At 44.8% G+C, this 16,951-nt stretch overlaps 1 protein-coding gene across 2 annotated transcripts in view; it reads right to left on the bottom strand.

The window, feature by feature from the left end:
* The window catches only part of STUM (stum, mechanosensory transduction mediator homolog), a 43,560-nt gene extending 31,716 nt beyond the window's left edge, over positions 1-11,844 (bottom strand). For both annotated transcript variants that reach the window (XM_075708307.1, XM_075708308.1), the window contains exon 1: positions 11,658-11,844. In XM_075708307.1, the coding sequence (XP_075564422.1) occupies positions 11,658-11,844 (187 nt within the window). The remainder of the gene's footprint in view (positions 1-11,657) is intronic.
* Positions 11,845-16,951: the final 5,107 nt, after the last annotated feature.

Here is a 16,951-nt window from a genome sequence, read left to right on the forward strand (position 1 = left end):
TGGTCTAAATTCCATTCCTGGCTCCACCACAGATTTCTTCTAAGTATCAGCTGCACACAGCACAAGGAGACAGATCCTACCTTTAACTATGCTGCCTTGAATTTACCATCCAAAGTGGGAATACTAAGGCTTAACTGATGGAAATGAGAATTTGCATGTTGGCACCCTTGTGCGTAAAGAGTTATTTGGATCAAGATGGGTTGGTGACACAGAATGGCTGATGGCTGGACAGAGTCCTGCCCATTCTTCTATCCACACTCATGGCTTGCTTCAAGCTCTGCCTTGCACTTGTGCAGCTATCTACACCTCTGCAGCGTGGGTGTAAAGAACACGAGCCTTCTGTGACAGTATACGATGTAAGGAGCTAGCTCTCAAGGCACAAAAATCAGGTCACTGCGTACAGCTGACCAATGTAAATAAGATAAAAGTTAGATCACCTCAGGGAGTCAGCTTCAAAGGAGTGCCAGGAGAATCTATTTCAATGTTGCTTTTGTGGGATGTGTGGGAGGAGCAGAGAGCTGAACGAAATAAGCACTCAGGTGCAAGTCAATGTATAAAATTACCCTCTGGCTTTTAAAAGAGAAAACAAGAGAGCATTTTTGTACTCACAATTGCCAATGATTGTAGTTCCTGTGCTCTGTTCTCTTTTACATGAGACAAGGAACCATCCCACCAGCTCTCTGTAGCTGCAATGAAATTTCAGTAGGAGGAAAAAAAAAAAAAACAACTCGTGATGCTGAGTCTAAAATATTGTTTTTAAAAAAATTTAGGATTTGTTTTCTAAAACCCCTGCTCAACTTTCTCTTCTGTTGATCAGTTTGTCAGGTGCAGAGCTAAAGAACAGAGACATGCAGTAAAAAACAGTATCATCCTTGCAATACAGACAGGAAGATTTGGCAATGCTTTCACAAATAGATCAAGAGAGATAATGGCCCAATCCAGAGAATCACACTAACTAAATTCTCTAACTACATCACAACCAATGTACCTACTCTTTCAACAGATTACTCGATAACAGACAGAAGGAAGGTATGGGGAACCATGCCAATCCCACAGCTAGAAAGGGATTTTCTTCTGGCTACACCTCACAAATGTCTCAATTTGTGACCAGTCCTTTCTCACAGTCCTAAATCCTTTGTGAACCCCTCCACTAGGACAGAACTCCAGAGTGGGATGCAGGGCAACAAGAGTTGTATGTCCTCACAGCTGCTTTCTGTATGTAGACCCAAGGAGATCCAGAAGTACTTTTAGCTAGAATTTAGTCTTCAGATTCTTGGAACCAATTTTCAGTGGAAAGGAAACTTAAAGCTTCCGGACTCCAACACAGTGTTTGCAAGAAGACATGCAAAAAAAAAAAAACCAAACCTTTTCATTTACAGGGAATACAAATACATACATCTTGACCCAAGAGCTTATTTTATCCTACTACAAAGAACCTAGTCCTGACCACTGTCCGTGAAAAAGGTCTGACTATATGGGCCCCTCCGCATAGTGATTTCTGTGGTGTCAAGTTGCCATCTCCTTTCCCCAACACAACATAGCAAATACAATGTTGGATATTCACACACACAAAAATCATGTTTATGGAAATCAAATTGTCATGGCAACAGAAGAGGTCTTGCAAGTATTTTAAAAATAGCAAATTAACAAAATCCATTTATGAAATCTAAGATCCATTCTTTTATGAATGCACTTAAACAGATACAACAAATGGTTTCCTACCTACATAAGGAAGAAATCATTTAAACCCAAGATCTCATGTCATCACATTGGCATATCTAATAGATATATGCATACAAATAAATATGTATTTTAAACTTAACACAGTAAAATTGTTTCAGCTGGACAGTGCTATACTAATGTGATCATTTGGCATCTTTTATTTCAGGTAAAATATTTTCATATAAGCATTATGATTCATACTTTGTAAAATGACTCAACTTTTTAACATAGTAAGCTTGTAATGATGGCTCATTATAATTTAGTTTATTAATCTCCACTAAAATCTCAGTTCTTTAAGTGCTTATAACACATAGCTAAAAACGTACAACACTTTTTAAAAACATTTTTATTTGGTTCAACTGAATTTTTTTGCAACACAATCTCAAGATTAATTTAACCATTTAGCCTTTGTTTTCTTTACAAACTTGCTTGCATTATAACTGAAACAAAATGATTATCCACAAACTCAGAGCGTTTATAAGTTTTGTGCAGACATTCATCAATGTTTGTGGCAAGCTGAGAGCTCAGCCTAGATAAATGACAAGCTGGTGAGATGCTGGATAATGATCTGTGATATGTTTAAATTCATATTCCAAAGATGACAGCCTTAGTCCCCTGCACAGTTCCTTGTCTAAGCGTTGTTACTGAAGTTAGAAATGCAGTACAGGTCAAACCCCTGCAGTGAACACGATTATGTTTCCAAGAGTTCCTCTATTGATCGTATTCACTATTTCCTCTAGCAAAATTTGACCATGATCCACTCTGGACATATCCTTTGGGTATGCTTATACTGGAACTTAAGTTAATGTAAGTTAGTGTATTACCAATCAGCTTTCATCAATCATCTCATTTATATTTACTAGTCTGGATATTTCATGATGATATGCTCAAAGACATGAGTGTCCATGGTTTTGTCTAGTCTGGCAGAGTTGTGAATTAGTTAGCAATATATCTACTTTTTTAATTTAAAAGCTCAGCATAATATTGCCACCCTTCAGGACTGAAAAAATCATGAATCAGGTTCTCCAAAACTGAGAATTAAAAAAAAAAAAAAAAAAAAAAATTCATTCTCCCCCCTTCTTTGACACAGGATCGTTTCTTCAAATCCTGCTCCAAAGCCATGAGTTACATTTTTTTCTTTTCTTGAAAGCAGAGATTCTCATCTAATCGGGAGCCTCAAGGGACAGGGTTCTAAGGAAACACCAAATATTGTGAGAGTCACGATTGCGTTGCTAGGCCTTTTGAGGGGCTGTTAAGTAGTTAGGGAGAAACTGTTTGGCCTCTAACTCCCTCGGAACGGAAAAACTGAGCTTTGAACTGCCTTTATAATATGGACTACATTGCTGGAGGAAGGAGGGTGAGAGCAGCTTCTACGTGGTAAGATAGAGAGAAAACAATCTGTAGAAATTAGAAATTTTAAATCAAATATTCAAGTTCTGTCTACTTATTTTTTCCTTGACTCTACACACAATGAAACCTAGGAAACTTACATCATCAGAAATCAACAAGTGAAATATAACTAGGTAGAATGGCGGGTGGTTTTTCTCAAGCTCTTGCAATATTTTCATTTCTGGGCTCCTAGTTGACATAAACACTCAAAAACCCTGGGAAGAGTGGGAAGAGGAAGAGGGATTAACTCCTTCACTTAAGGAAAAAGCTCCCAATCTTCAGTAGAACCAGGGAAACCCAGCTTTCACATTCCTGGAATCTCTAAGCAAGCTCAGTCAATGCAAACTTTTCTTTCATGTGTGAGGCTAGGCCCATGCTGATGTCATGTCCTGGGTCTGACTTGTATTCAATGATGTCTAAGGTTGCCATGTGATGCTGGCTCCAGCTCTTTGCTAAGGAATACTGCCGCCACACCAGCTTCCTTACATGAGCATCACACCACAAATGCTCCAGTCCACAGACCGGCATCTGAGAGGCAAATGAGCTCTAACTGCAGTTTCCAATAAAATGTTGAACTGTGAACTGGAGTAGCTGCAGCAGATGTGGGCATTCCCTTCTGCTTCCCTTGCTGCCGGAGTAACTTCCCGCAGAAGTTGTGTAAGGTACAGATAATGTTTTTAATTGCCATTAAGGTTTGCCAGATGTCAGAACCTTCATACTAGCAAAATCCCAACTACTGGACATAGGTACAACACTCTAAACTGGTTTACATTCTTCCAGATATGGGCTGGAAGGCATGTCCTATTAAGGAGTGGCTGAGGACTCTGGGTTTGTCTAGTTTAGAGAAAAGGAGGCTGAGGGGTGACCTCATTGCTTTCTACAGCTTCCTGAGAGTTAAGTGGAGAGGGAGGTGCTGATCTCTTCTCCCTGGTATCCAGTGATAGGACATGTGGGAATGGTTCAAAGCTGTGCCAGGGGAGGTTCAGACTGGCCATTAAGAAACATTTCTTTACCGAGAGGGTGGTCAAACACTGGAACTTGCTTCCTAGAGAGGTGGTCGATGCCCCAAGCCTGTCAGTGTTTAAGAGGCATTTGGACAATGCCCTTAATAACGTACTTTAACTTTTGGTCAGCCCTGAATTGGTCAGGCAGTTGGACTAGATGGTCATTGTAAGTCCCTTCCAACTGAAATAGTCTATTCTGTTCTATCTTTACTGACCAGCATCTTTGCACAGTGCTACAACCGAGTCCCTATACATCCACTGTAGTGCTGCAACTGTTTAAAGTTGTAAAGTTCTTAAATGAAGACAAGTCCAAAGACAGAAGAATGAATGTCATATGTCAGATTGACTTTACATCTCATAGAAAATAAGAAAAGAAAGGTCTTTTCCTTTTCTCCTTTCCAGGTTACCTCTGAATGAAAGTTTTCATAAATCCATTGCAAACCCCAGGCCCTATTATTAGCTTAGGGACTATTTTAGAATCCCTTTACCATTCAATCACTTCTCCACAAAATTCGAAATTGTATACAGATTCTAAAATTCACCTTTCTGCTTTATGCCAGCTGCTGCCACCTACGGGTGTGTTTGTGTACAGGGTGCTGCATGCGATTTGATGGGTAAGAAGGAGCCTGAGGAACCTGGTTTCTGCTTTCCACTCCTCCCTTGACTATCCTGAACAGTTCCACAAACTCTTTATGATCTTTTGATGGTGGAACAGATAAAATGGCAGTGAACTGCTGCAGGCAATGGTATTTTATCATAGTTTGTAAATCGCTCTGACACCCATTGATTCAGAGCAGGAGATCAATTCACCTCCATCCTGCAATCCAGACTAGCCAAAATTCACCTGTCAAAAGCACCCTCCTCATCCCAGTTACTTCCGTCTTCAAATCCTTTCACTCCTTTCCTCTCTTACTGCAAGAAGTTCCAGTTCTTTGGCCTTCTCACCAAATCTCTGTGAATGCACTTTTCTCCTTCTGGGCTTGATTCTCTATTTTTCTCCACGTCACACCCTTCGTCTGGAACAGCTTTCCAGACTCCTTAAAATTCAGTTGGTTTACTTGGCCATTTAACAGCTCTTCTCTGCTGTCTGCTCCCACCTTCACTCTTAATCTTCAAGTACATCTGTCCAAATTGTATTAAATGACAAACAAGACTGCAAGATGCTGAGCAAACCCTGTATCCTTACGTGTTGGTTAAGTCATTCATAACTCCATAGAACTAATTCAACAACAGCAGTGAACAAAAACGTCACTGGCCGTTTCTTTTGTCTTCTATTTTGATGGAAACAGAAGGCATGAGGGAGGGGAGAAAAACTTGTTTGCTTTTAAGTTGGTCTGGCACTGACAGCAATTCAAAAGCAGCAGCACTAGGTTAGTGCACAGCTTGACAGTGAAATGAACCAAAAAGTCATTAAAAATGCAAGTAGAGCTCAACAGCTGACTTTTACCAACTATGAGTGAAGAGCAAAAACTGACCAAAGGACATAACCAATACTAAATGTTTGGACTGTGAGAGAGACTGTAGTCAAGAACAAGGCATTGTTGTGCTTTTGCTCTATATGCCCATAACTGCATTTGTAAAGCAAGGGCCACAGGAGGATGATGAATGAGAAGGCACGTATATATGTGATATTATGGCTAAGAAGATAAACTCAAGAAAGGGATCCAATGTAAAACACAGGAAAGGGAGGAAGACGACGACTATATTAAGTATTCAGGCAAGTATGGGCTAATAAAATACAGCCACAAAGCAAAAAAGCAGCTTTCTTCCTAAAATACAGCAGGGTGTGCCATTGGACACTGGATTAAAACAGAGGGACCATGCCAGATCCCTCAGCAGAGATAAAACCCTGTTGTTCTTTTACTGATCAGACACATAGGCTGGAGTTCTCTCAACCAAGGAGCTGTAAACTTGAAATAATTTGGCATTTATTCTGATCACAAATTATCTGCGAATCAGTTTCGAGTTTTCCAAGCTTGTTTGTCATTCTAGATCGTCCAGACATTTCATGGCACAAAAATATTCCAGACTACCCAGTGCTGGCAAGATCGTTGAGTGACTGTTCAATATGATCAGCCAAGTTAGTTATATAACACACTTCTATTTCTCACTTAAATCTGTTTTTTTAAAAAAAAGCAGGAAATTGATGGCCTTCTCCATACCGACAAGAACAGGACCTGCAGAAGGAGAAACCTGCAGATTCAGTTGTTCTTGTGCCCAACTTTACCTCACCATGAGGAATATCTACAGCACAGCTGATACCACTGCTACCAGCAATGGAGCAGTACACTGGACACACACATTTTATCACAGCTCTCCTTTCCCACCTTGCACAAGCAGATGAAGAAATTACCATGAAAAACTTCTTGATCTTTTCAGTGGAAAATACAAAACCCAACAGTCAAGTGTACTGACAATAGGTTTGCTTTGTTTAATTATGCTCTCATGAACAAATAGCTTGTTTCTGCAGACTACTAGTGGTCTATACATCACAGGCTGAAAGGCAACATTAGCTAAAGAATTCCAGTAGTAAAGTTCAAAAATTCATACAAACACTTTGAAAAACCTTTGTTTTCCACAAATGAGCTTGTAAATCACCCAGATTGATTGATTTGCATGTCCATAAGAAAAAAAAATTAAAAAGGATCATAAATGCCAAAGCAAGTTTGAGATTTTAATGCACAGATGTTTGAAAGCCCCAATTTCTTTTCTGCAATATTTGTCCTACTGTAGATAAGCAAATGAGTTTTTTCCTTTAAATTCTTTGTTTCAATAATGAAGGCGATGGATGTTTGCCTGAGGCATCTATTTACCATTCCAACAACAAAAATAAAATGGGTATTGATAATTTTATGCAGATCTCATCCCTGCAACTTTCCTGAGTGTTGTGGTCTGTACTTCTATTCAGCTCTTTGGAGAGCTCATTCTGCTGAAGAGAGCCGTGGCTTCTAATGAGAGCCTTCTGCAGATGCCTGCCTTCTATAAATCGAGCATTAAAGCTGTATTTACCTAGCTGAAGGTCTAGCCCTTGACCTCTGTCAAGACTGAAACAGAAGAAACAGATGGCAGCGGACTCATGATACGGAGCTGACACACCCAGACAGGAGAGCTGTACACTGCAGAAGAAAAAAGTTCAGCGGGCTGGGAATCATCCCTTCTTTCTCTAGCTGTATGTGAGAGGCTGTCACTCATGATCTCCTCCACCGGCTATTTCATGGCTTATGGGTGGCTGCTCTCCTATCTTGCACTAACATAATTTTCACACGTATTTGAATTACTCCCTGCATAAAAATAGTATACATGTATAATTCAGGCTGTGATCCAAAAGTCCTCCCCCTTCCTGACAGGAGGGATTAATCTTGGAGATACCTCATACTTTCAGATAATTCCACTCCTCACATTTCCCCCTTCGTTTCCCCCCTCCCACACACGTGATGTCGAGGGAAGGAAAAACAGGTAGGAAGGAGGGCAAGATTCCCATGTATCAGCTCAGGGAATGACAAGGAGCCAGATCTTCTCCCACGCTGACTGGCACACGGCAGCTCCAAGAGAACACAGTCTGCCAGCTAAAGGGCATGGCCAGCCCCTTCTCTCAGTTGCCATCTGCAGCACGTACTGGCTGGAGGTGCACACTGCTCAATCCTGCGGGAACTGAGAAAGAGAGGATACACCACCATTTAGCTCTGCTGGTATCATCACCTTCCATTCTCCAGAGCTCGTCACGGCATGATTTGGCCCCGAGGCCTCAGAGCCTGCTCCAGAGGCCCTAAGCCAAACTAGAGGTTACAGTGTCTGAGGCGCAGGGGTGCCTGTGGCAGAGCTGGAACGCTGGTAGCCAACGGCACGATGGCTTTTGCTACAGCACTCGCTGAGAACACCACCTCCCTCTTCTCCCTTTCATACTATCTGCTCCTTTTATGAACCTGAGCTAGGGACACCGTCGTTGCAGCTTGGCCCTGCAGCCCTATCAGATGCAGATGAGGAAGACTGCATCAGACCACGGAAAATTCTGATCTAGGATGTCTCCAAGTTGTTGCGTCTATCACAGTGAATGGAAGCAGTGTGTAATTTCAAGACTGTTCTGCAAAGCAGATTCCAAGTAGATGGGCTAATCAAGCTTTTAGTGGTTGTATTTGGTCTGAATTTTAAGTTTTGGCAAGGCAAAAGTTAACATATCCTCTGGGTATGAAAAATTTCCTATGAGTCTTTTGTAACGTATATGCAAGGAGGAATTAAAACCCAGTTTACAATGCATCTTAAAACCTGCAGTTCTGGGTTACTACATAAAACCCTGAAAATAAACCAACTGAAAAAAATAAACTGACTATAAAGAGTTACTTCTGTCCAACTACTGCAAAACATAAATAGCATAAAGGAAAAATAAACTGGATATTTAAAATTCTCAGATTTCACCCTCATAGGTGACTTCCATAACATAGGAAAAATAATTTAACTAAAAGAAGTAGATGCTTTCAGATGCCGAGAGACTGCCCGAGTATTTGGTAGCCTGCATTGGAGCGCAAGTTCTATTTGGATATCACTGGTTTGAGGTACTGGGCACTAGTGAACACCTCAGCTGCACCACTCTCCAAGCAGTGGAACACTTGATTTATTCGGTGTTGCCCATTTTCTTGTCTATTCCTTCTGGCTTCTGACCCTTTATTGCAATTGCACTGCAGAGTCTACACATGAATGACAACTACGTGCAAAACAGATGAGGAATGAATTGAGGGACTGAAAAATAGAGAACTTCCATTACCACATAAACACAGTCACACTCCACCTAAGCAGGCAAAATATACAGCAAGCCTGTGAAACATCATTTTAACATGTTATAAATCTGGACTACAGGAACTGATGGGAATTCTGCCATTTATTTCACTGGGAACAGGTTCACATCCTAGATGTGAATACTTCACACCACTGCAAATATTATTTATTTTACAAGTCTTGCTCAGCTCATTGAGATGGCTGAAGTGCAACAAAGACACAAGATCTCTTTTTACCCTGAATATTTGTGCCAGTAGATTTGTGTTCCTCCTGTTTCCCCTCGTGCGTGGGCTACATGATATACAACAGGATATGGCTGAGATTGTAAATAGCTATATTCTAGTCGTGTATATTATCTCTGAGTAAATTTTCTATCAAAATGCATAGGATATTAACAGCTTCATTAAGAGAATGGTTCATTTATGTATGGCCTAAGTGCTATGCTTTGCATACAGAATTTGGGATGCATCTCCAAAACAATGCTTTTTGCCAGTCTGTGAGAATGCCACATAGAAGGATTTCTTTTAATTTGTAATTTGTTTTGCTACTTTTGCAACAGAAGATCAGGAGGAACAGGGGTACAGACAGACAGAAAGTACCGCTGAAATCAGCGCATCAAATGGAAAACAAGTTTAAAAAAAAATCTCCACCTGTTAAAAACCAAAACCAGAATTAAAATAATTTTGGGTTGGTCCAGCCAGTGGGTGATAGCACCACCAACATGGCTGCAAAGTCCAAATTCAACTCTCAAGCTTTCAAGCCAGGAGGGATGGGAAGCCCTATACACCTGCCTTTAGAAAGGAAACACTATCTGCTGTCATTCCTCACTGACCACTTCCGTGTGAGGGAAGGCACAACGCTGGCTACCCCCAGCAGCCCTGCAGCAGCAAGCAGCCAGAGAAGAGCTCTGGGCAGATAACACCTCAAGCCAATTCTGGCAGGAGGACAGCTTATGGGGATCTACCCTCTTAAGATGATGGAAGAACACTGAGGGTTTTCTAGTGTGCTGTGAAAAACAGCACACTATGAAGTATAAGATCATTCAAATGAGAAAAAGGGTATGGCGAGTCAGTTTTTTTCTTGTATGTCTACAGTGAAGATGTAGTGTCTTCACCACCAACGGAAAACTACATTCACTTTGAAAGCTCTGGCTTTGAACACCTCTCTCTGAAGATGGTGGGAAATTAAGCGCTAAATAACAATAACCTAAAACCCCATGAAAGCACTCAACCAGAGAGTTTCTGTTTGATTCATCACCCCAGGTTCTTCAGGTGGCTGCACACCAGGGCTGGGAGAACACCACACCTGAGCACGCAGCATTACATCTGGAAGCACATATACCAATGCCATTCTTTCCACAGGAAAACTCTGAGGTATTTCAAAAGGTGGAAGTTTTCCTCTGGAATATATCCGTAGGTTCAGAGCAAACACACTGGAATAGCAATGGCTTGTACATGTTGCACACAGTATACCACTCAGACATAGGTAATACTTTAATCAGAAGAACTTTAAGAATTTCAGATTCATTAAAGAATTAAGCCACCTGAAACACATAAAGCAGTTAAGGGCAGGGTAGTAGCTCTTTAAAAGCAGGGCAAACTAGGAGATAGTCCCATGCCACAAGGAAGGCTTCTGCAGTGGCCATAGTAGCAGAAATGGTGGCCAGGAATGGACTATGAGAGACTCAAGGTAGGGACTAATGGGTTTTGGTTTGCTTGGGTTTTTTTTAAATGTGATTGTTTTGCTTGCAGCTAGAATACTTGTATTTAGCCTTGGGTTCCAGGTGCCTTTGTAACGTTCAAACCCTAGTCTCCAGTTGCAGCAAGCAAGCATTTCCTAATTAAAAAGGAGCAAGGGGAAATACAGAAGGGATTACAGCCACAGCTTAGGGATGCATTACCCGAGTTACTCACTAGGGACTTCGTATCCAGAAACAGTAAATCCCCACAGTTTCTCTGGACATCAGTTCCTTAGAGTAGTGGTAACAGCACCAACATTTTTCAGGGGAGTCCTTAGGAAACTTGGGAAGATGAGCTCTGAAAGCTCGCCTTTGCTGGTGAGCGACGCGGTCGCTCCGCATCTTGGTCCTCTGACTAAAATTACAGTTTCGCCAAGAGCCCCAACACCTGCAGCCCTTCCCCTAAACCGCACGATTCCCAGCGTCGGGCCGTGCCCCGCCTGAAGAGAACGGAAGGGTCGGAACGCGCGGGGATGCTCAGCCCCCGAGGCCGGGGACCGGCCTCTGCCTCGCTGAGTCACGCAGCGAAGCCCCGCCGGGCGCGCAGCGGGGGCTGCCGGGCGCCCCGGGCACCGGTCCCCGCCTGCCGTCCGAGGAAAACCGCTCGCCCCGCCGCGCCCCTCGCCGCTTCTCCCCCAGGAAGCGCGACGGCCGCGGCGGAGCCCCCGCCGCCCGCGCCCCCTCCACGGTGCGGGGACGCTGCCCTGAGAGACGGGCGGCTGCTCCCCCGGGGGCCCCGCGGCGGAGCGACCGCTCCCCGTTCCCGCCGCCAAACTTTCCGCCGGGGCGGAGGGGCTCCCTCCCTCCCTCCCTCCCTGCCTGCCTGCCTTCCCGCGGCGCCGTCGGGGAAAGCTGCCGCCGCGGCGAGGTCCGTCTCTCCGGGCGGCCCCGCACAGAAGCGCGCCCGCCCCGGTAAAGTAGCGGCAGGTGGGGGAGAGCGGCAACCCCGCAGCCCCGTCCGCGGAATCCCCGTCCCGGCTGGGCGGCGGCGGTCACCGCTCTCCCGCCGCGCCCGGGGCCGTGGAGCTCCTTACCCAGCCCCGGCACGAAGGTGTTGAGGAAGAGGCAGATGACAGCCACGGGGAACGGCATGTAGGGGATGGCGGCGCGCAGGGGGCCCTTCTTCTCCCGGACCTGCACCACCACCCCGCTGGAGGGGGCAGCGCCCCGGCTGGGCTCGCCGGCCGCCGCGCTCTCGCCGTCTTTTGGGAAGGGATCCATGGCCGGCGCGGTGCGGCCGAGGCTCGCGGTGCCCCGGCGGGCTCCCAGCTGCCGCCGCCGCCGCGCGGCCCCGCCTGCGCGCGCGCGCCTGGGTGCAACCACCACCACCCCCTTCCCCGCCGCGACCCCTCCCCTCCCCCCGCCCCTCGCGGGCTTCCGCCGCCGTTCCCGCCCCGCCGGCGCCGCTCCCGCCGCGCCCCCCCCCCGGATCGGGACCTCCCGCCGCGGCTCGCCCCGCGGTCAGGCACGCGCGGCGTTCGTTAGAGATGCCCCCGCGCGCCTGGGCGGTTTGAGCCAACGGCCGCGCCGCCTGTTCCGCGCCCCACCCCCACCCCCCCCCGCCGCCACTTCGCACCCCTTCGGTCAGGGCTGCCCGCGTGCCCGGCCCCTCACACGGCCCCCTCTCCGCCCCGGGCCCGCCGGCCTGTGAGGCGACACCGAATTTGGGCAGCTCGTCCGAAATCGGCGGGGCAAAGCGGGCTGGGCCGTACCCGGGCTGGGCCGTACCCGGGCTGGGCCGTATCCAGGCTGCCTGCCGTCGCGCTTCCCCAGCGCGGCTCCATGGCGGGCGCCTTGAGGCGCACACCCCTCGCCAGGCTGCTGCTCACCCAGACCCTCCTGGGAAGTGAGGAGAGGGCAAGGAGCTGGTCAGCTGAATCTTCGGGACGGGGGAATGGCCATTTCGACGTGAGAGAGGGTAGAAGCGGCGAAAAGTAATGCCCTGTGCGGTTTTAAAAATTGCTGTGCTCTGAAGGTGTAAGAAAAGGTGTAAAACCCACGCTGAGTTGTTTGAAAAACGCTACCGTAAGGGGGAAGAGGAGGAGAAGGGAGGAGAGCCAGGAGAATTAGAAGGAAGAGAAAAGAAAAAAGATACCCCTGAAAAGCTAATCACAGTTTGGGACAGCGTGAAAATGCATCTTAATTCACATCAGTACCACTAGTTGCAATATCTTTTTGTAGGGCTGGTAATTATTGTTCAGTACCCAGTTTAATGGATGAAATGGTAATGGAACTTGAATGTGTCTGTAGTTAAAAATAATGACGAGGCTGGTCGTTGCAGATAGGTTTCAGCAGAGCAAAACAAGAAAAAATATTAAAGGCATTAAGCCTGATATAAAACGTGTGACACACATAGAGGATTTTTGCATAGGAGATAGAGGGTAGCCTGTGTCTTATTGTGCGTTTTGAACCTGTATTTTTGCTGAGGAATTCCTGTGTGCTGGTTTTGGCTGGGGTAGAGTTAATTTTCTTCATAGTAGCTAGTATGGGGCTATGTTTTGGATTTGTGCTGGAAACAGTGTTGGTAACACAGGGATGTTTTTGTTATCGCTGAGCAGTGCTCACACAGGTCAAGGCCTTTTCTGCTTCTCACACCACCCCACCAGCGAGCAGGCTGGGGGCGCACAAGAAGTTGGGAGGGGACACAGCCGGGACAGCTGACCCCAACGGACTGAAGGGATATTCCACATCATATGACATCATGCTCAGCATATAAAGCTGGGGGAAGAAGAAGGAAGGGGGAGACATTGGGAGTGATGGCATTTGTCTTCCCAAGTAACCGTTACACGTGATGGAGCCCTGCTTTCCTGGAGATGGCTGAACACCTGCCTGCTCATGGGAAGTAGTGAATGAATTCCTTGGTTTGCTTTGCTTGCATGCGCAGCTTTTGCTTTACCTATTAAGCTGTCTTCATCTCAACCCAGAGTTTTCTCACTTTTACCCTTCCAATCCTCTGCCCCATCCCACTGCGGGGGCAGTGAGTGAGCAGCTGCATGGGGCTTAGTTGCCAGCTGGGGTTAAACCATGACATCCTGCTAGGAATTTAGACCCCAACAGAAAATCTTGAAGTGCTTTATATATGCCCCTGGAATGCCACCTGATGGAATACATGATTCAATGGTTTAATCGATTTCAGTACAAATTAGTACAGTGAAGTTAGTACAATGAAAAATTTAGGTAAACTAAATGACACAGGTGCAGAATCCTGTTCCTAGATTATACTTTTTTATTTTTCTAATAGCTGGGTTCTGAACCATAAAAATATAGACATCCCATGTAAAATCTCCGATTATCTTCTGAGTGCCTTTCATCCAAAAAATCTTCTGATTTCCTTTTGATTAAACACACAGTTTAGACATGTTTCTGGAGTATATCAGCCAACCTGGCTTGGCTATTTTTTTTTTTATGGTGACGTTTATATTTCTATCAAAACAGTTCATGACAGCCTATTATATTACCTAGACACAAAGCTATTGGAGGGGCTGCACCTGTCTCTTGGAAAGATCTGATGTAACTGACACGAATTCTATCTTTCTCTGCCAGCTGATCAAACTACAATCAAAAGAGAAATCTTTATGATATGAATATTGACTAATCAGAGCCTGTACAAAGCTGAACCCACAGTTGGAACACTATCAGTAACTTGCAGTGATATAATTCTCTATAGACTCAACAAGATGATAAACTGATAAAGGTTCTGGAAATCATGTGTGGGTGAGCCCACATTACCTACACTAAAAGCAAGGAAAAGGCTGTTGTGAGAATAGCCCAAATAGAAAATCAAAGACTGAGATGAATTAAAAAAATATTTTGTCAGAAATATTTAATAACACGTTGTGCTTTTATGGACTGTTTCCTTGGAAGATCTCAAAGCATTTGACAAATGCGAGTTAATTCATTTACTTCTTTAAGATTAGTTGGCAATATGTGAGGCTTACTCTACCCACTATTGAAATGCAGCCACTTCTAGACTGAACTGCATCATTAATTCTGTGCTGCCAGTGTTCGCGGAAGTTCTCAGGCGCCTAAGGCAAAAGTTATGACTGACTCAGACTATATTAAAGATACCATTGTGTAACAAGTTGTGACATTTCCAAGCTCCTCTAAACAAGTGAATTGGTGGCAACATTACTCTGCCGTGATTGTTCCATGCTCCTCAAGTGGTGTGTGATAACCATGCAAACAGTCTCATACAGAGCACCCATGTGCTGCATGCTTTACCATTACTCAGGAGACAAGATTCTGTGTGCTAGAGAGCTTAAGTGAGGAAAGACAGTCATTAACAAAAAAGTATGCTGGTGGGACTTTGGTAAAAAAATGTGACCCAGGGCTGAATCTTTTTTTTTTTTGAGGAAAATAAGGTTATCATTTATAAAAAGCAGTAATATTTGTGAATATTAAGAATACTAAGATTTCTTCAGATTTGGTCCTTGAAATATTCATTTCACTTCTCAGCATGAAAACAGCTCACAGAACCCATATATATAACATTATTTGGCTGCAGTTGAGACAAAAAAGGTTAAAAGCAAAACAAACAAAAAAACCAAAACAAACCTGAATTCAAAGTGGTGTTTCAGGCTGCAGAACTCCCCTGGCACACCACTGTAGCACCAGTGTATTGACATGGGACTGGGGACGCATCCTTCCCAAGCCTTCTCCAGACTTCCCTCCACAGTTAAGTGCTGCGAGAGGCAAGCACTGTAAAACTGAAGGTAAGCATTGCAGCTGTGCCTCAAGGGCAGGCACTTAGTAGTCTTAAGAAGTTGAGATACCTTAATCTCCTGGATGTCTGGTGGAAGAGTAGGCATTGTAGGTGGCCCAGGTTGGCAACAAGCCTGCAGGACTTCCTGTAGATGGGTGGGCCTTCCACGCTGTTGTAGCTCCTAAAACCAAAGAAGGCTGGCCTCTGACCTCTTCTAGTCTTGAAAAGAGTGCCTATAGTTGCCCGGTCCTTGATAAGCAAGCACAAACAGAGAACCTGTTTGTGAAATAGCTTTGTCTCAGTGTTGTCAAGACTTAACCTAGACCTTCTGATTGACAGAAGCTGGTGGTCTTATTGTGAAGCCTTTGTGGGTGTAGTGCATGTGAACGTTGCTGTGGGAAGTATATGCTGGAGCTTTGATCAGTATCCTGAGAATTTTATAAGAGTCAGGCCTGAAGGAGTCCAACAAGTGGCTCATGGCCACCAAATTGCCGGTCAGAGGAGGCTCATCTCCTAGCTGAGAGCAGCAGAAGGCATTTATGTTACGATCACTAGCTGACTTCCAAGGAGCTGTGATATGAGATTTCATAATGGGAGAGTTTTCCCTTTGCTGGGTTTCCACAGTGGATAAACAAGCTGTATTTCAAACATTTTGCAGGTATGGGTATTTTTAGTTATACACTAAAGGGTAAGGGAAGTGCTGTCAGGCCAAAGAAAACTCCAAGATCGGCAGGTTGTATGAGTTTGCCCTGCTGTTGTAGAATAATTTTTTCTTCTTTCCCTGCTTGTACTAGTATTTAAGTTGTTATTGTGCAGTCAATGGAGAATTAGAGATCCTGCAAAATGAAAGGATGGTGCTTCTCTGTTACAGTGTTCTGAGGACTGGGCATGCCACAGTTTGCCTCTGACTTTGGAAAGGGAGAAAACCTGCAAATTGAATACCAGCGACTACCTACACTAACCAGGGGTCCATCCCTTTGAAATATACCCCACTGTGGTGTTTGGATCCTTCCCAAAGCAGTCTTCTTGGATATCATACAAGCATGTTAAGAGAGATACAAAAAAGACCCAAACACAAGTCAGATTAGAAGTGTTACTAACGAAGACAATAAGGAGCCAAGCAGAGCTACTGCTCACTAACAGTCCCCTGGGGGCAGGAGGAGCCCTGTAGTCTGCACTCCAGTACACCACTGTGAATCCCATGTTGCTCCAGGTATTGTGACTGAAAGCGGAGTTTGGTTCAAGGACTCCAGCTTTCTCCTAACAGAAAAGATCAGTTAATTCCATTTGTGTGCAGCAGATTAGAATTATTGAATCACAGATGTGACAGTGTCATTAACGAATCCATTGTATCAGCTGAAATTGGGGCTGGGGAACCCTGTTTCTTCACAGAGACAAATGTACCGCTGTGCAGATGAACAGTTTATTCATTAACACTTGTGGCCCATGTAGACTCTGTTCTGATGGGACTGTCATGGCACTGAAACCTCATAAATTTTTTCCATCTGACATGTCAGACAGTCACATGAGGCTGGGTTTGACTCAGGGGGCTCTTCCTGGTGCATATGAGAGCTACACTTAACTGCTGACACAGTACATGGATATATCCTGCACACACGAGACTCC

This window comes from Pelecanus crispus, chromosome 3 (genome assembly GCF_030463565.1).
Source record: "Pelecanus crispus isolate bPelCri1 chromosome 3, bPelCri1.pri, whole genome shotgun sequence".
NCBI lineage: Eukaryota > Metazoa > Chordata > Aves > Pelecaniformes > Pelecanidae > Pelecanus > Pelecanus crispus.